A 19902-nucleotide genomic window follows, 5' to 3' on the forward strand; every position below is an offset into this window, starting at 1 on the left:
GGGTGAATGAGAAATTAATGTTTAAAGTCAACCCAAAATAACATTTGTTATTCATTAATAAAGTGCAAAGGAGAATAGTCTCATATCGGAAATTCTCGATGTGTATTCTCTACTTATTAATGAAGATGTGTTAATGGAGTTAACACAAAAAATAAAAGGACAGGTGACCCCTTAGCCCAGGGCGAGCAGGTGCTCGCACCTGTGAGCCCGCCACCCACCACGTGCGCACGTGCGCAATGGGCGCTTTGTAGGCGCACTTTGCACTTCGCGAGGAGCATTGAGGAGCTTAAATTTATGCTCCAGGTGACATTGCAGTGCCTGCGTGGCACTCGGGTGACGTGTCAGGCTCTTACCTGACGTGGCAGTGCCTATGCGGCATCCTCGTGGGCAAAGGGAGATGACTGGACAGTTGACTTAGGGAATGGATGGCTACCGTTGATCATGATGGATCGCTTGTGATGCGATTTAGAGCGTTGGATCGCAAAGAGTAACGATCTGACGGCCTGGGATGAGGCTTGATCTGAAGCATCGAATCAATGGATCCAGATCCGATGGCTGATGACAATAGGCGGGATCTGAGGGTCACAACTCCTCAGATCTGATGGATGAGATTGAAGTGGGCTTGGTGAAGGGTTACAACCCTTCAGAATAGATGATCTAGATCGATCCAGCCCAAGGAACACATCCACTCACCCAAAGGACACTCAACCTCTTCGTTCAGTATAAATAGAACACTCCAGATGATGGAATACTCACTCAATCTTCTATTCTCTTCCTCAAGCATTCATCTCATTTTGTCTATTCAAGAGTCCAAGAAGTCTACTAAAAGGTTCGCTGGTCTCAGAAGTCGGAGTGCTACGATTCCGAGACGTTCGTCGTCGTTGTATCTTGGGAACGAATTGCAACAATCCGTTAAGCACCGTAGCGGAGCAATATCGTTTACGGAGATAGTGTCGAACACTAGCCTCGACGATCAGTTTGCATACTCCAGAAGCTACCCGGAGACAACAGTCGTAAACGATATTTCCTGCAAACTGATATGGATACCAACGACATTCCGACGGCCGTTCCGACCGTCGTTCCGACCGCCATTCCGACAACCATTCCGCACGGAGAAAAGCCGGAGAAATTCACCGGAACCGACTTCAAAAGATGGCAACAGAAGATGTTGTTTTATCTAACAACACTAAACCTTGTACGGTTTTTGCACGAAGACACGCCAGCCGCTACGGAAGGAAGTAAGGCTGCTAGCGATGCGTGGTCTCATGGAGATTTTCTGTGCCGCAATTATATACTCAACGCCTTGGACAACACGTTATATAACGTATATTGTTCTCTGGAGACGGCAAAATTTTTGTGGGAATCCCTTGAGAAGAAATACAAGACCGAAAATGCTGGATTGAAGAAATTCATCGTCGGTCGATTTCTGGATTTCAAGATGGTGGACTCAAAAAGCGTCTCATCTCAAGTCCAAGATATGCAATTAATACTGCATGATCTGGACGCCGAAGGCATGAAGCTGAACGAGACATTCGCAGTTGCTGCGGTAATTGAGAAGCTCCCTCCGTCATGGAAGGATTTCAAGAATTACCTAAAGTACAAGCAAAAGGAAATAGGGCTGCAAGACCTGATCCTGAGGCTACGAATAGAAGAGGATAATCGAAAGTTATCCGACTCCAGAGGAACCAAGCGGACTATAGACGAAATGTCCAACCTGGTCGAGCCGAACGCCAAAAAGCCGAAGCAGTTCAAAAGGAAGGCTCAAGCAAAAAAGTTCAAAGGCTCCTGCTACAACTGTGGAAAGGCAGGACACCTATCCAAGGACTGCAGACGCCCAAAGAAGCCAACCAAGGGGCCAAAGGATGTTGCGAATCATGTTGCAACCTCTCTTGAGGACTTGGATCTCATTGCGGTTGTATTTGAAGCCAACTTTGTGGATACCAACCCGAAGCAGTGGTTCATTGATACTGGAGCAACTCGTCATATCTGTTCCGATAAAGCGATGTTCTCCAAGTATACTCCGATAAATGGCAGGAAGCTCTATATGGGTAATTCCACGACGTCGCCAATTATTGGACTCGGAAAAGTTGTTCTGAAGATGACGTCCGAAAAGGAGCTAACACTCATTGATGTACTCCATGTTCCCGACATCAGTAAGAACCTAGTTTCTGGAGCGGCATTGGTCAAGGCCGGATATAGGCTAGTGTTCCAGTCAGACAACTTTGTACTTACGAAGAATGGTGTCTTCGTAGGAAAGGGGTACCTAGAAAAGGGTCTATTCAAAATGGTTGTAATGCCTGTACTCCGAAATTTTGATGGTAATAAAATAAATGCTTCCAGCTATGTTGTTGAGTGTTTTAATTTATGGCATGATCGACTCGGACATGTGAATAATAATACTCTCAAACGTCTCGTCAAATTAAATTTATTACCAAACGTCAATATTGACGGAACACTCAAATGTGAAGTGTGCGTGGAAGCGAAAATGATGAAACTACCTTTTCATTCGGTGGAAAGGACGACAACTCCTCTAGAGTTAATACATAGTGATCTATGTGACTTGAAATTTGTGCAAACTAGAAGAGGTAAAAAATATTTTATTACTTTTATCGATGACTGCACAAAGTTCTGTTATGTCTTTCTTTTAAGAAGTAAAGACGAAGCCCTAGAGGCGTTCAGAACCTATAAAACAGAAGTTGAAAACCAACTTGACAAACGAATTAAAATAATTCGAAGCGATAGAGGTGGAGAATATGGTGCACCGTTTGATGAATTTTGTACAGAATCTGGCATTATCCATCAAACAACGGCACCTTACTCACCTCAATCAAACGGTGTTGCTGAACGTAAAAATCGGACACTAAAAGAAATGATGAATGCCTTGTTGATAAATTCAGGCTTACCTCAAAACTTGTGGGGGGAAGCAATATTATCGGCAAATCACATTCTCAACAGAATCCCTCATAAGAAAAATGATAAAACTCCATATGAACTATGGAAAGGCCGCGAACCATCGTACAAATACCTAAAAGTGTGGGGGTGCTTGGCAAAGGTCGAAGTACCTAAACCAAAGCAAGTAAAGATCGGACCTAAAACGCTCGATGCGATATTTGTCGGATATGCCCATAATAGTAGTGCATATCGTTTCCTAGTTCACAAATCAGATATTCCTGATATACATGTGGGAACAACCATAGAATCTCGAAATGCGATATTCTTTGAAAACGTATTCCCAAATAAAAGGAAACGTTGAAAGTGATAACAACGGAAGTTCAAACAAAATGACGTTATCGAACTTAGTGTTATAAAAGGACTATTGACGATCAAAGTGAAGAGCCACGTCGTAGCAAACGGGCGAGTTGAGAAATCGTTCGCCGATTTCATGACTTTCATGTCGAAATGGAACCAAGAACATTAAGTGAAGCTCTCTCTAGACCCAATGCTCCAATGTGGAAAGAAGTTGTCAATAGTGAAATTGAGTCTATCATGAATAATCATACTTGGGAATTAGTAGACCTTCCTTCTGGTAATAAACCATTAGGTTGTAAGTGGATACTAAAACGTAAGTATAAAGCTGATGGATCAATTGACAAGTATAAGGCCAGACTTGTAGCCAAGGGGTACAAGCAAGAGGAAGGCCTTAATTACTTCGATACATACTCACCGGTGACAAGGATTACGTCCATACGAGTGCTAATAGTCATTGCAGCACTGTATGACCTTGAAATACATCAAATGGATGTTAAGACTGCATTCTTAAATGGTGAGTTGGAAGAAGAAATTTATATGGAGCAACCCGAAGGGTTCATGGCTCCTGGAAATGAGAAAAAGGTGTGTCGACTTGTTAAGTCGTTGTACGGACTTAAGCAAGCGCCTAAACAATGGCACGAAAAATTTGACAAAGTAATGCTGTCAAACGAATTCAGAATAAATGAATGTGACAAATGCATTTATGTCAAAAACACACCTGAAAGCTATGTAATTATCTGTCTATACGTAGACGGCATGCTAATAATGGGCAGTAATCATGATGTAATCATGACTACAAAGAAAATGTTGACCAGAAATTTTGATATGAAAGATATGGGTCAAGCAGATGTTATATTGGGAATTAAAATTCTCAGGACATCAGAAGGGATAGTTTTAACACAATCCCATTATGTAGAATCTGTATTGAAAAAATTCAATGCGTACGATCTCTCTACAGTGAAAACACCTATGGATCTAAGTCAACACTTAGCAAAAAACCATGGTGAGACCATATCGCAGTTGGAATATTCTCGGATAATAGGCAGTTTGATGTATCTCACAAACTGCACACGTCCGGATATTGCCTGTACGGTCAACAAACTGAGTCGTTTTACGAGTAATCCAAACGACACTCATTAGAAAGCATTGATGCGAGTTCTCAGATATTTGAAATATACTATGCACTATGGATTACATTATGGAAAATATCCCGCTGTATTGGAAGGATATTGTGATGCTAATTGGATATCAGATACAAAAGACTCCAAATCCACTAGTGGATATGTATTCATGATCGGTGGGGGAGCAGTATCTTGGAAATCCACTAAGCAGACTTGCATTGCTCGGTCAACTATGGAATCCGAGTTTATAGCACTAGACAAAGCAGCTGAGGAAGCTGAATGGCTGCGAAATTTCTTGGAAGATATTCCTAGCTGGGTGAAACCTGTGCCTGCCGTACTAATCCACTGTGATAGTCAATCGGCGATTGGAAGGGCACAGAGTAATATGTATAATGGGAAGTCACGACATATACGTCGTAGACATAATACCATTAGGCAGTTGATCTCGAATGGAGTGATTGCAATCGACTATGTTAAGTCCAAAGATAATTTGGCAGATCCTCTAACGAAGGGGTTGAGTCGAGATCAAGTATACTGCTTATCAAGAGGAATGAGATTAAAAATCTACAACTGAAAACGACTGTAGCGGTAACCCAACCTTGTTGACTGGAGATCCCAAGATCTTGGTTCAATGGGACAACGAAGTTACAGAAGTTGTGGTCCAGCACATTAGATAGTTTATCTCTATCCCAATCTTAGGATGAATTTGTGTTGTCCTACCTCATGTAGTGAGGTTAAGCTTATGCTTTTAGTGACTTCTATACCTGATAAGGTGGAGTATGGTAGGATACTCTTGATAGAAGTGTCACCTATGTGAGTGTGAAGACAGGCCGCTTCAATGAAACACTCATGAATCCAAGATGGTATCCATGGCCGAAACGGAACCAACCATGAGAACCTAAAGTAGGTGAGATAGATCTCTGTGTGGGTGTTATTGTCTAAGTATACACTAACAGCTGAGCAGTTCAAGACATCACGTTCACTGCGCAGCCTAGTATACTCGATAGCATTTCACTACGGACGGTTCAAAGCCACAAGCTACCTCTCTCGATGCAGTGACTTATCGATTGGACTCTTGTAAAATGTCAGCATGCATACACGCATTGCATTAATTTCCATTCATGTGGGGGATTGTTGGATATTGGGGCCTTAAATGGACCAAAACGATTTAGAGGAAGGAAGCCATCAATTGTTGAAAGTCGTAATTGACTTCAAAATTGAAATCTACGATTCGCGTAGATAGATTTAGACTATTAATTTGCTCAAAACTGATTAAGGGTGAATGAGAAATTAATGTTTAAAGTCAACCCAAAATAACATTTGTTATTCATTAATAAAGTGCAAAGGAGAATAGTCCCACATCGAAAATTCTCGATGTGTATTCTCTACTTATTAATGAAGATGTGTTAATGGAGTTAACACAAAAAATAAAAAGGACAGGTGACCCCTTAGCCCAGGGCGAGCAGGTGCTCGCACCTGTGAGCCCGCCACCCGCCACGTGCGCACGTGCGCAATGGGCGCTTTGTAGGCGCACTTTGGAGCATAGAGGAGCTTAAATTTATGCTCCAGGTGACATTGCAGTGCCTGCGTGGCACTCGGGTGACGTGTCAGGCTCTTACCTGACGTGGCAGTGCCTATGCGGCATCCTCGTGGGCAAAGGGAGATGACTGGACAGTTGACTTAGGGAATGGATGGCTACCGTTGATCAACGTTGATCAAATAGATATGATGGATCGCTTGTGATGCGATCTAGAGCGTTGAATCGCAAAGAGTAACGATCTGACGGCCTGGGATGAGGCTTGATCTGAAGCATCGAATCAATGGATCCAGATCCGATGGCTGATGACAATAGGCGGGATCTGAGGGTCACAACTCCTCAAATCTGATGGATGAGATTGAAGTGGGCTTGGTGAAGGGTTACAACCCTTCAGAATAGATGATCTAGATCGATCCAGCCCAAGGAACACATCCACTCACCCAAAGGACACTCAACCTCTTCGTTCAGTATAAATAGAACACTCCAGATGATGGAATACTCACTTAATCTTCTCTTCTCTTCCTCAAGCATTCATCTCATCTTGTGCATTCAAGAGTCCAAGAAGTCTACTAAAAGGTTCGCTGGTCTCGGAAGTCGGAGTGCTACGATTCCGAGACGTTCGTCGTCGTTGTATCTTGGGAACGAATTGCAACAATCCGTTAAGCACCGTAGCGGAGCAATATCGTTTATGGAGATAGTGTCGAACACTAACCTCGACAATCAGTTTGCATACTCTAGAAGCTATCCGGAGACAACAAGTTTTTCTTAATCTTCCACGGGACAACTAGAAAAACCTGCTTGGCATAAAATTCCCTCTCCACCACTTTGACGAAGCCATAATTACATTCACTGCCGACTTGGCAAAGAAAATGCACCTCAAGAGCTGCATGATGGCCAAGTTAACCCGCAATTTCAAGTGAGAGAACCTAAGCTTGCGCTTCCAATTGTGGGAAAGATGGTAACCTCCTCTTCTGGATACGTGGGGGAAGATGCTTGGTGTGCTTCTTAGACCTGACCGCCCATGGCAAGAAGACTCCTGTTCCATTGCATGACACCTTCTTGTCGGTGACACTCATGGCAACAGCTCTAGGAGGTGCCAGCATGACAACAGGGGAGCGCAGAGCCAATCCCCAGGCAGTCGAAACCATGGCCTGAGGCCCATACGCGATGGCTCCACTGCTAGGCACCTCTTGGATGGAAGTTGGGTTTCCAGGCTGCCACACGGTCAATGCTGTGTTTGCCTGCAAGGCAGTTGGTGAATCTGCATGGTGAGTGGCAGTTTTAACTTTCACAAATGTGATGATCATCCTCCTATTTGGCGATGCGCACACAACATGCCTTGCGATGTCAGCACTGTGCCCGCGCATAACTAAAAGAGATCTGCAAATATGTAAAGTTATCCAGTGTCCAAATTACAAAGTTTAGGAATCCATTGGAATTATTTGTCAATTCTAGTCTTTTTAGATACCCTTGCTTTAGTGAAAGTGTCAGGGTTCCGTTGTAGTTTCCTTCATGATTGCTGCTAAAAGAATGCCCGAAAGCCATTGTAGTTTCAGAGAGGAGAAACATAGAAATGGGATTTTCCAGATGTGGAGGTTTGAAGTAGGGCTGTGAATGTTCATCCTGCCAAAAGGTTGAAGATGGGAAACCCGTAAGGAAACTTAGCTTCAAACTGAAGATCATAATGCCTAAATATATGCAATTCAAGCTACCTCGTCGAAAAAGTTAATAATGCAGTGGTTGGGCTTCTTACTTTCCGGTATCAAGCGCCATTGAACCAAGTGGTCAACTATCGCTTGCAAAGCTGGGGGAATTGATTCAATGTTACCTATATGAAACAGTTTTTGGTCAAACAGTTAGAGGCTTAGTTTCAATGTTTAAGCAAAATCATTATTTTATTCATGAATGAGCATTGCAGTAAGGGAATATAAGCGGGAGAGACATGGATTGCACAAATGTAGTTACCACATTCATTGAAATCAATGGAACAGAATGTTGTTAGAATGCTTAAATTGAGTATGCACCAAACCTTGCGAGATTTAAAATAGAAAATTTGGAACAATTCTCAGGAATTTGTTGTTTACTTGCTGCATCTTCAGTAGCTGATTGGAACAATGGAACACCAAGTTGAATGATCTCCCTCTTACCCCCTTTCATTTGTTTGTTGAAGAATATAAATGTTTCCCCTGGAAATATATGCACAAATGCAGTTATACAACAGATTCAGAATGCCTTAACCATAAACTTTTGATGTGCCTGTACTTGTCAATCAGAAATGATAAGTTTGTATGGCGTATGTCCTTTCTTTGAAAGGAAAATACATTCAATATATGACAAGCCTATTGCAACGCTGCTTATTAAGTGTGTAAATGTTTATAAGGCCGACCAAATTGCAAACTGTTATTAGCAAAATAAAATCTAAGCATTTTTGATAAAGAAAGAAAAAATCAGGCACCCTTTGCCTATCTTGAGATTCAGTTAAAATCTATACAAACGTGTAGTTTTGTTGACCTTCTAAGTAAAACACCACAAACTTTTGATGAAAATAATGAGTATTTGTAATAATCTTCAACAAAGCAATTTCTTGAAAAAGAATTCTAGCCAGTTTTCCAAAAAATAATAGAATAAAGATCAGAAATTTACCTGAGAGTTCTCCTTTGTGTCCTGCCATACGAAGTTCATTGATGTATCCAACAAGACTAGGTAGCTCTGATTCGCTGAATATGTGTTGGTATAACCTGAGACCTTTAACAACATTGACCTGGCACATAATCACAATAATAAACAATAGATTTATCATAAGGGAACCTCACAAATTACACTAATTATATAATCGAAAAACTTTCTACTTCCTACAGCATCATGTATTGTGTGTGTATCTATGTGTCCAAAGAGGTTAAAGATGAACTCACCATATGCCCCTTCACTAATTCCTTCGCCATAAAACCTTTTGAGATTTTGATCCTCTCCGGGCACACAAAACAATCTCCATGGTCTGCACAAATGTGGACCTTCTGTACCGAAGCGTGCTCCTCTTGTGATCCTAGAACGCTCAAATTTAATTAAACTAATGAATCAATCCATGACAACTCAAAGAGCATGGAAGCTTTAACATAAGATTTTATACAAGTATGGTTCAACACTTCAAGCACACCAATGATTTAGAAAACTGATAATTGGCAATTGGCACAGTGTTGAAGACAGTAAATAAAATTCGAAGCTAATGACAACAATGTCCGGGCCCCCTCTTGGCTTGCTCAATGAATTATTCCTTCCATAATTGGATCACATTTAAGTTGATAAAATTTAGAAACTAGAAGAATAAGCCATGATGTCTACCGAACTCCTCGGCCAGGTTGATCACAATTAAAGGCATGTTCGCCCCATGGGGTTATCTGGAGCGGTTAGTGCATAGAAGCTTGTCACTTGAGAGTGTGGGTTCGAATCGCGGGGTAGTCAGGGCGTAATTCCCTGGTCCCTGTGCACCTCTTCCCACTGCGCACTAACTTCTTCAGCTACCGTGATTTACCTCCCTCGTGAATACCTTGGGCGTGGTGCGGCGGGGGCGCTGGGGGCGAGCGATATAGCCTTTTTTGCCACAATTAAAGGCATGTTCACCCTGGAAGTAGATCTGCCCGGCATTTAATCAGGGAGAAGCACGGTGCTAATCGCGGCGAAGCATGAAATGAGATCAGCTGAAGCATGGCGCAAGATCAGAGCAAAACACGGCGCTAGATCCAGGCGAAGCATGGCGCAAGATCAGGGCTGCTTGGGGTATCGAGCGTGTGATCAAGGTCGTCGAAGAATAAGAGCAAGATCAGAGTGAGCGCGAGATCAGGGCAAGTACATCATTTCAATTTATTTCCCATCCTTAGATGATCCTTATTCCTCTTCCCATTGGTCCCCTTCTACAGCCCAGGTGTGGTCCAATATCCTTCAGTAAGAGAAGCCTGAGCGGCAGCAACGAGATGGGCTCAGCCATCACTCGTCAATATCAACTTCACCCATCAGGTGGCCGCCGCCGCCGCCGCCGCACCGACTCCCACCGCCGCTCAACCCAGGGGCTACCAGGCCTTCAAGAAAACCCTCCCCATCGGATTGGGTTAGTTGACCAACAAACGGACGGTCGGTCTAACAAGTTTGCCGCAATTGGACGGCTTCAAATGGGTTAATTCGATCCTGCCTGTATAGGCACTGCCCCAACCTCTCACATTGGGATGGTAGGACCCACATTTAAGTAGTGGGTTCCACCACCTCATTATGAGAGGTTGGGGCAGTACTGTACAGGTAGGGTGAAATTTACCCTTCAAATGAGGTTCGATGTTTCGCTCCCCTACGAACGAGAGACAGGTGGCTGGAAGGAAGCAAGAGCTCCTTCTATGCTGTGGCTCGGCTTCGTGGCGAAGCTTCCCCACGGCGTCGGGCTGCCACACTACTCCATGTCCGGGAATGCTTTCACTCACAAAGGTTAACTCGATCTCGGCGCCTGACGCCGCCGGGGAGCAGCGAAATGGACGTCTGAAGACCGAAGGGGGAGAAGAGAAGGGATCGGGACCTTCCGATCGAATTCAAAATTGCCGACGATGAGTGGTGGTCGATTTGAAATCCGTTGCGGTTCGAACCATTTTAGGTTTGGGAAAAGTAGATCTAAAAATTTTTAAATTAGTAGGCGTTTACTGCCTAAAACATAAGTTACCTCCGTTGGCGTCACCGTTTTGTGCATTGTTCTTGTATTCCGAAGAATCTCCTCCAGAAGAAAGCTCCGCCATCGCCGAAGCTTCATCGTCGATCCGCGCGATCTCATTGTTATCATCTACCAATTCATCCGAAGTTTCTTGATCCTCAGCTGCCGCTTCCTCTGCAACTACGATCTCAATGTCATCGGCAACCGCTCTTTTCAACGAGGCAGCAGTTTCCGCCTCCGTGGATGGGATTTCGCTCTCGCTCGGTTTCTCCTCCGTTGTCAATGTCTCCAGAGGATTCACCTTCGGCACCACGCGGTTGGACGCCACCAAGCGGAGCTTGGCGGAGACGTCGGCGATGGAGTAGTACTTCTGCATGTGGAGCGCCGGGATCCAGTTGAGACGCCGCCGGTGTACGGCAGCGAAAAACTCCCCGTACTCGTCCTCGCTCCCGATCTGCGCGAGGTGGCCGCATAGCGCGTCGATGATCGCGTTCGCAGCCGCGAATTCGCTCTGGAACCACGAAATCATCGCGTCCTGCACGTACAGCCCCGGCACCGCCACCGAAGCCCTGGCCCCCGCCCCCACCGTCGCCATTCGCCGCAAAGACCCAGCAATCTTCCGTCCTTCCAACCCCTGAGTAATTAGCTAAAAATAGCAGACCAGAGAACGAGACTCCGAACGCAAGACTGAATAAATCGTAACGGAGTGATGTGCAAGGTGGGGCACGTGGCGAGCAAGGACGCCCAAGGACCAAAAGCAAAGCAACCTGGCAATACCAGATCCCAGCGATGCCACACTTTTCCCCTACGAGGCAATTAACTCCTTACCGTTTCGCCACTGCAGTGCAGCGACGATGTCTTCTAACCTTTTGCTATTGTGGAGAGACAACAAGGCCTCCACCTCCACCTCCGGCTTTGGGAATGCCAACTGGTCGAAGCCCTGTTCATGTTGTTCGATGGCTCAATAGTCATTTTCCTTTGTTTGTCAGTGCAAATTTAGTTGAGGAACAAAATATAAGAATGCGAGCTCAGCTAAGTGTTTAAATCGATTTCAGTTGACCCGGTTTGAGCGGTCCAATTCTCTATACAAGAAAGAGAGCTCAGCTAACTGTTTCCCGGTCGTCACGTGTTGTGTCGCCCGATTAATAATTTGGACATCCGGAAGCACGTGAGGCATCACGAGAAGCCATTTAAGAGGGCCAAAATGTGAAGTTTCAATATAAAGCCTTGTTAATTCTCGAGACGACGCGTGCTCTCCGTTGATTGGTGCAGCAAAATAACGCACGTTTAGTTTGCATCCGAGAGGGCAATAATTAGAGTTACGTTGGACCCGCAACGGAGGCAACAGATGGTTGGCTGATAGAGGCGGGTCCCGCACGAAGGTAAACGAGACATGGTGGGTGAGTTGATAGATGCTTGTGCACAATGCACACATATGCAAGTTATCGTATATGCAATAATACAATAATACTTGTAAAATTTGGCAGTACGTTTCCTCATTAATCATTACTTGTCATTTGATTTAAGTTAAGCTTAACAAATGATGCATCTTACATATCATTTAAATTGTCGCATTAGGTGATATCATCTCAATCTCAATTGGTTCACTATCGTCAATCTTATGATAAATATAGATAAATAAATTATGAAATCATTTGGTCCAATAAATATTAAAATCAATTTTTAATAGATATAAAATATTTCATTAGATATCCGACTTATAAATGGCTATTATGTTAAAATAAAATATCTTTCATAATTTATTTATTTATATTTTATTGTAAAATCATCTATTAAATAGCTTGGAATCCGTTATGACTCCAATTTGAATTGCCATTTGAGTTTGCTAGGAGTGAATAAACGAGTTTTTTTTAGAAAATGTTTAAAAAAAATTATTCAACGTACTCAACGGGCATGCAACGTCTCATGAATGACTTGGGCCGGTTTCGCCTGTGGGCCTTCTCTAAAAACAATTGTCATCCGGCCCATAGTCATATTGTTACTTGTTAGCTTCCAGTAACCTCGGCGGCTCCCTGCTTTCTCCTCTCCCTGGCGTCTCTCTCCTCTCGATTTTTGCCGCAAAGATGGTACGTTGGATTCCTACGGCCTCTTTTGTCATCCTCGATTACCACCCTGCTGTTATCGTGATGCCGTTTTCCCTCTCTTTATCTTGATTTGATTTTCGTTTCTTGGTAGCTTTTCTTCTCCTACTTCAAGGAATTGGTGGGTAAAGAAGTGACGGTGGAACTGAAGAACGATCTCGCCATCAGAGGAACCCTCCACTCCGTCGATCAATACCTCAACATCAAGCTTGAGAACATCAAAGTCGTAGACGATGACAAATACCCTCACATGGTAGTCTTTCCTCCCCGTCTCTTTCTTCTTCGCGTAAAATTTACTTCTTTTACTCCCCCATTTTTCTCTGTGTGTTTCCTGTTTTTTTATTTGGTCAGCGCAGGCGCATATTTGTGTTTAACTTTGGACTAGTGCCTGTTTTGGTTTGCGCTGCTAGTGTATGGGATTAGATTTAGGGTTTGAGGTATGTTGGCGATTGCTAGCTCATTATTGGTTCTGAGTCTCCAAAAGAAAACCTTTTGGAGGTTTGACATAATCTACAAGTGGGCACTAGACTTTGAGGATTCCTTGAGAACTTATGCACATACTAGGATGCTATCAAAAAATCCCCGCCTAGGCTGTCAGCGGCAGCCCACTGCCCCACCTTTTGCCAAGGTGGTGACGTTAGGCAGTGAGGCATTAATCGGCCGCCTAGGCGGCTGGAATGCCGTTGGGCACCGCCTCCTTAGTGGTGCTAGATTTTCTTTGTCTCAAAATACTGGCAGAATCGATTCGACAAGGTTTTCGCGACAAATAGAACCTTGCCGAATCGGCTGATTGATTCAACGTGTTGATCGATTCAACACGGTTTTGTTTGTCACAAAACGTTGCCGGATCGATTAGCTGATCGATTCGGCCAGTTTTTCACGACAAACTTCTTCCCCTTGAGTTGATCAGCTGATCGATTCAACAAAAGAAAAAAAGCAGAAAACGTAGATTTATAAATTATAGGGTTCTATTTTAAACTTTTAATTGGGATTGTCAGCCGTCCTAAACCCTAACCCTCATCGTCTTCTCCCTCCCCTTCTTCTTCTTCTTCATTCCATTTTCCTCTCCGACTTGCCCTAGTTGCTGCCTTTACTCCCACCCCTTCTTCTGAAAAATCAACGAGTTGCAAGGAGCTTGCTGCCTATCCTCTTCCTCCTTGAGTCTTCATCAAGGAGCTAGTTGTCGCCAAGGCTGCCAAGTGCTAGCAACGAAAGGAAAGCAGCTCTTGTTCCTTCATTTCCAACCGCAACTGTAGATAACCTTTTCTCCTGCTAGGTTAGTAAAATTGTATCTTCGATAAATAATAACCATTGCTTGTATGTTCTTCATTTCCAGCCGTTGGTTAATACTTAATAAAATTCAATTGTACATTATTATTTAAATCTTGTATGTTATTGCTTGCCTTGAATTGAGAATTGTCATCTATGAGTTTTTTGAATGCTTGATAATCATTGCTTGTATGTTCTTTATCAATGATTTTTTAAATGCTTGACATGTAGTAAAACATCGGGTACTATATCTTCTCAAGCATGTAATTCAATGTCGTCGATTGCTACCCCTTTGAAGCGTAATTCAAATGATATTGGATGGGAATTTGCGGAGATGGTGGATTCTACAAATTTGGATAAGTTGAAATGTAAGTTGTGTCATAAAATTACTAGCGGTGGAATTTATAGGCTCAAATAACATGTTGGCAATATCAAGGGAAATGTTGCCCTGTGTAAGAAATTCTCGAATGAGGATAAATTAAAGTGTAAGAATGCAATTGAAGAAGCAAAAACAAAAAAAAACAACAAAAGAATATCAATGAAATGGAGGTGAGAGAAGAAGTTGTTCTTGAAAAATATGAGGAAAACGAAGGGACTCTAGGGACAAGAAGGAACCCGCTTACTTGGCCCTATGGACATATTTGCATCTGTTTTTGATTCCGAATCTTCATTGAGTAGAAGACAATAACAACAAAATATTATTGATGCACTTTGGAAGCAAACAACACACAGTGTGCACCAATATTTAGCTCGATGGGTGTACGAGTCCGATATTCCTTTTCATGCCATTGACAATGATAGCTTCAAGAGGCTTGTGGAAGCGATTGGTCAATTTAGTCCGGGTTATTGTCCTCCTACTCAATATTTATTAAGGGAGCCCTTGTTGATGGAAGAGGTAGATAGAACTCAAAGTCTATTCAGAAGCAAGAAGAAGAATGGGCTTTGAATGGTTGCTCAATTTTGACCGATGCTTGGACCGATCGAAAAAGAAGAAGTATCATGAATTTGTATGTCAATTGTAAAGAAGGCACAACTTTCCTTTCTTCTAGGAGCATCAAATGAAGTACACACTGGGAATTATATATTTGAATATGTGGACAAGTGCATTAAAGAAGTTGGGCCCCAAAGTGTAGTTCAAGTGGTAACGGACAATGCTTAGAATAATATGGCGGCAAAAGATTTGTTGAAGGAGAAGAGACCACATATATTTTAGACTTCTTGTGCAACTCACACTGTGAATCTTATACTTCAAGGAATTGGGAACCAACCAAAATTCAAAGGGGTGATTGAGAAGACAAAGAACTTGACAATTTTTATTTATGAACATCACAAGACATTGTCAATAATGAGAAAGTTTACCAAATAAAAGGGACATAGTGAGGCCGGGAGTTACACGATTTGCAACCGTTTTTCTAGCTTTGCAAAGTTTGATGGAGAAGAAAAGTGAATTAAGATCTATGGTTGCTAGTGAAGAATGAAATGCATGCAAACATTCAAAAAGTGTAAAAAGGAAGGCAACACATAATATCGCTATGAGTGTCTCTTTTTGGAATGAAGTTTTTGCTTGAAGGTGTTTGCCCCTTTAGTTAAGTCGCTTCGTCTTGTTGATGGGGATAAGAAGCCATCTATGGGTTTTGTATATGGAGAATTACTTAGAGCGAGAGAGAAGATTAAAGCGACATTCAACAATCAAGAGCTTCACTATTCGTCCGATTATTGATATTATTGATGAGAAAAGTCGTAATTGGCTTGATAGTCGCTACATTTGGCGGCCTACCTCTTGAATTCTTATTACTCCTTCAATGATCAGAGCATAGGAAGTGAAGAAGTGGTCACGAATGACTTATTCACCTGTGTTGAAGCATTCTTTGCTAGTGATATTGATAGCCAATGTTAGGTAGTAAATGTAGAGTTGTTGAAGTATATCAACAAAGCGGGGGGATTTAGAAGATCATTGACTATAATTGGATGCACAAGAAATGATGAGAAATACGATCCGAGTAAGAGCTAAGTACTTATTTTATTTTGTTATTTTTATTGCTTGCTTGTTGTTTTTTGATTTTGCTTATTGTTATTATTTGATTTGTTTTTATTTAGTTGGATGGTGGCATCTTTTTGGATATGGTGTACCTAAATTACAAAAGATGGCTAAAAGAATCCTTTTTCTAACTACAAGTTTTTCCGATTGTGAGAGAAATTAGAGTACTTTTGAGGGGGTAAGTACTTAATTAATAATTTCTTATTGAATTATTGCTTATTGACTTAATAATTAATATATTTATTTAATGTAGATCCATACAAAGAAAAGAAATAGACTAGATACTGGAAGGTTAAACAATTTAGTCTATGTTCAATTCAATGTCAAGATCATAAACAAAAAGAGAAGACAAGAAGAAAAAGGAGTAGATGTACTATTTGCTAGTGAAGCAACTATAGCACAAGGATGGATTGTTGATGGTGGAGATGAAGATGTTGAGACAAATATTAAAGATGTCAGATAACTTCATGAAGAAGAATTTGTATCGAATGAAGAAGAGGAAGATGACATGGATTTTGAATTTGAATCCGATACAGAGCAAGTGTTGGAGAAATATGGAGATGAACTAGAAGAAAAATTAGGGATATAGGAAATTATATGAGTTATTTTGTAACTTGTAAGAAAACTTTTGCTATTTTGTCAGTTTCAGACTTTCAGTTTGTAGTTTGTATTTTACTCTTTTAGACTAGTTTGTGTACTTTTGCTATTTCGGTATTTCTATTTCCATTTATCTATTGGGATCAAATTATGTATTTCATTATTAATATTTCGGAATTTCTATTTTGTATGCTATGCCTTGTCAGTTTCAGGATTCTGCGACAAACAAAATCTTGCCGAATCGATTAATTGATTGATTCGGCGTGATCTGATCAATTTGGAAGGATTCTGTGACAAACAGAATCTTGCCGCTAATCGATTCAACACGGTTATGTTTATCGGGAAAATCCTACCGGATTGACCAGCAGGGTTTTCCGAGAAAAAAAATTCTGCCTATGTAGACACTTAGGCGCTAGGCGGCAGGCAACCCACCTACCGCCTAGCTTCTTTTTTAACATTGGATGCATAGCATGAGCTTTATTATTTTTTCCTTTGTTTTTTTCTTCTTTCTTAATAAACAACAAATGGTATTTTGTTGCTAGGATACCCAAAGCTAGATGTAGTTGGTGAACAAATTTCTTAAGAGATATACTCATCTAAGATAATTTTGGTATCTCCAATCTCCTGCTGCTGACCTCAGAGGGTTTATATGGTTTCTGAAGATGAAGTCACTGGGGTTATGTTGCACTACCTTCTTGGTCAAACGAATTAGAGAGTTGTTGAATGGATGAATACGAAAATTTTGGAAAACAATTACATTACATCAAGCATTTGGTTTCATAATTCTCTTTTGATTTAGTGAATTCTCTAAGAGGCATAATGTAGTTCTGTAAAAAATAGTTATTAGCTTCTGTCAGTTTGATAGATGCTATGTAAGAATCCCACAAATCAATAGTATCTATTCATGTTTGTGATTTCACTGCTTGGATTCCATCTTGTTTTATGAAAAATCCACAAATCAATAGTATCTATGCATGTTTGTGATGTCATTGTTGTGGATTCCATCTTTTTTTATTTAACTATGTAGTCGCTTTCTATTTTGCTTTTAGATGATGTCAAATGTGATTGCGTGTTAGATTTTTCAGAATATGATCTTGTTTTAAAATTCTTTATTGAACACTTGATTAGTTTTATGGGTTATATGGCACTCGTTGCGGGCAGGAATCCTTTGGTCCTGGACTAGTCCTGACCTCCGCCCATTCATTGGTGGAGTGGACTGTATCCCACCTGTTAAACAGGCGACGTCTAACTCACCCCACCAATGAATTTGTAGGGCCTCCCCTGGTTGAGCAGATCCTGGACCAGAGGATCTGGCCTCCACTGGTTGCTATGTTTAGAAAACCCTTTTTTTACAATTATTTTATTATTTAGCATGTTTTCGTTTTGCTAATTACAAATCAATGAATGTATTTTTTCTCAAATCTCAAATTAGTTATTAACCATTGCATTATGTTGGTAAATGTCTAATCAAATACTATTTCTGAGTTTTCAGTACATATGTCTCATTTGAACTGCCCCATGCATTTAAAAATTAGGTATAATTTCCAAATCGAGTGGTCTTTCTCTTCTTATATCTCTTGTTTTATTTTATTGTTTCCTCAGATTGACCCTGTTCTGTAACATATCATTTATTTAGGCCAAATATAAGCTTCCTAATTCCCGCTACAATTTGTATTCACCTGCGTCCATTCCTGCAGGCTTTGTGATGTAGCACCGAACTCAACTCAGTGGGTGTAAAATTATTATTAACTGAACTCAACTCAGTGGGTGTAAAATTATTATTAACTGAAAGGTGATTTGATACAAAGGATCCTAACCACTTTTATACACCGGCCACTTTGATAGACCTGTGATGAGATCGGTTGTACTTAAAAGTTAAAAATACAACTTGTTTGCTTCCTCAATCTAAATAACTTGGTTGAAATTTTAAAGTAACAGAATTTTCTCAATTAAACCCTGTTTCACCTTGTCACTGGAATACTTAGTTATTTGTTGTTTCACTAATGAATTTGGGAGAAATTACAAATAGGGAATTGTGATCAAGAATTTAATATATCATATGATCCATTGTGATCCAGTGAAATTGAGGGTAAGCTTGTTAGATGTAGTGAATGTAAGGCATTTGAATAGGTGGGAATATCTCTTAGTCTTTGCAGCCTTAAGGTCTTCATAAACTTTTAATCTTTGGCTGATTTGTTTGAGAGCATAATTGTTTGAGTGGTTTTAGGTGTCATTAGGCAATTGGAAATATCAATTACAAGGAAGTTAAATTGATCTGACTGCTGAATAATTTCTTTCCAGTGGGGTCTTAGATATAAACAAGCTTCTCTGTAGTGAATCATTACTGGTTTTGCATTTATTATTGGCATCGGTAGACCTTCTCCTGAGCTGATCTCATGTTCTTTAATCATCGCAGCTATCAGTTCGTAACTGTTTTATAAGGGGATCAGTGGTACGATATGTCGAACTCCCCCCTGATGGTGTGGACGTCGACATCCTCCATGATGCAACAAGGAGAGAAGCTCGTGGAAGCTGATTCTGCAGCTAGGAATTTTCAAATAGCACTTTCGTTGCTGGCCTTGGATTTTTTTTTTTTTGTCGACTCTTGCCACTTGTGCAAATGCAAATTAGTATCTCATGTTTGCACCACATTATACTGTGAAATAGTCTTAAACTGCTCTCGGTTTCAGGATTCAACGTTTTCATTATTCAGCCAGTTTTTTGTCTACTGGAATAAGACCAGAAGTTGTTGATTTTTCTTGCGATTACCTCGTACACAATATTTAGAACATAGAAATTCTGTCTAAATTTTGCCATCCGTTAGGGGACTTGTTGGATGAACAATCATTTCGCTAAATTAACAAAAGGGGCGATCTCAAAAAAAAAAAAAAAAAGTATTATAAAATTATTATACGTAAAATATGATTATAATGAAAATTATTTTATCTAGATTGAAATTATAAAATATGAATGTTATTATATTAAAATATTCTTTTGATTAAAATTATTTTTAACTCTATTAATATTATAAAAGAAGTATTATTTTATTACATTAAAATTATTTAAATTTAATTAAAATCATTTAGATCAATCAAAATCATTCTAAATTTAAATAATTTAAATTAAATTGTTAAAAAATAATTTAATATAATAATGTTATATATATTTGTTTTATTAAAATATTATTGTAATAAAAGTGACACTCATATTTGAAATTCTTTCTTTTATTTTTTTTTAAAAGAAACACTTTATTTTTATAAATTAATCATATTTTATTCTTTTCAAAATTATTTAATCTTGGTAAA

At 40.6% G+C, this 19902-nt stretch overlaps 2 protein-coding genes and 1 long non-coding RNA gene across 4 annotated transcripts; 2 read left to right on the top strand and 1 right to left on the bottom strand.

Moving 5' to 3' along the window:
• Positions 1-6610: 6610 nt before the first annotated feature.
• LOC122022879 (RNA demethylase ALKBH10B-like) lies at positions 6611-11601 on the bottom strand. Its single transcript, XM_042580994.1, has 7 exons — positions 10604-11601; positions 8820-8950; positions 8551-8668; positions 7992-8093; positions 7620-7735; positions 7376-7530; positions 6611-7287 (listed from the first exon to the last, which is right to left on the bottom strand). The coding sequence occupies exons 1-7, from the start codon at positions 11184-11186 to the stop codon at positions 6834-6836; spliced, it is 1659 nt and encodes a 552-aa protein (XP_042436928.1). The 5' UTR covers positions 11187-11601; the 3' UTR covers positions 6611-6833.
• Positions 11602-12543: 942 nt separating this feature from the next.
• LOC122022890 (sm-like protein LSM2) lies at positions 12544-19334 on the top strand. The gene is made up of 3 exons (XM_042581005.1): positions 12544-12678; positions 12788-12946; positions 19014-19334. Exons 1-3 carry the CDS (start codon positions 12676-12678, stop codon positions 19131-19133), a joined length of 282 nt encoding a protein of 93 aa, XP_042436939.1. The 5' UTR covers positions 12544-12675; the 3' UTR covers positions 19134-19334.
• On the top strand, positions 12966-18497 carry LOC122022899. 2 transcript variants are annotated; one of them, XR_006123085.1, is made up of 3 exons: positions 12966-15962; positions 16060-16178; positions 16254-18497. It is a non-coding gene; the product is annotated as an uncharacterized LOC122022899 (long non-coding RNA). The 2 variants fall into 2 exon arrangements; XR_006123084.1 differs by having other exon boundaries at positions 12966-16178.
• Positions 19335-19902: the final 568 nt, after the last annotated feature.

Source organism: Zingiber officinale, chromosome 1A (genome assembly GCF_018446385.1).
Source record: "Zingiber officinale cultivar Zhangliang chromosome 1A, Zo_v1.1, whole genome shotgun sequence".
Lineage (NCBI taxonomy): Eukaryota > Viridiplantae > Streptophyta > Magnoliopsida > Zingiberales > Zingiberaceae > Zingiber > Zingiber officinale.

Bases quoted from the DNA above. Each gene is read 5' to 3' on its own strand.
- LOC122022890 (XM_042581005.1), top strand. The intron at 12,947-19,013 runs GTAGTCTTTCCT...TAATCATCGCAG, and splicing joins ATGACAAATACCCTCACATG to CTATCAGTTCGTAACTGTTT.
- LOC122022879 (XM_042580994.1), bottom strand. From the start codon at position 11,186: ATGGCGACGGTGGGGGCGGGGGCCAGGGCTTCGGTGGCGGTGCCGGGG. The intron at 8,951-10,603 runs GTAACTTATGTT...TGAGCGTTCTAG, and splicing joins AAACGGTGACGCCAACGGAG to GATCACAAGAGGAGCACGCT. The intron at 8,094-8,550 runs GTAAATTTCTGA...ATATATTTCCAG, and splicing joins ACACAAAGGAGAACTCTCAG to GGGAAACATTTATATTCTTC.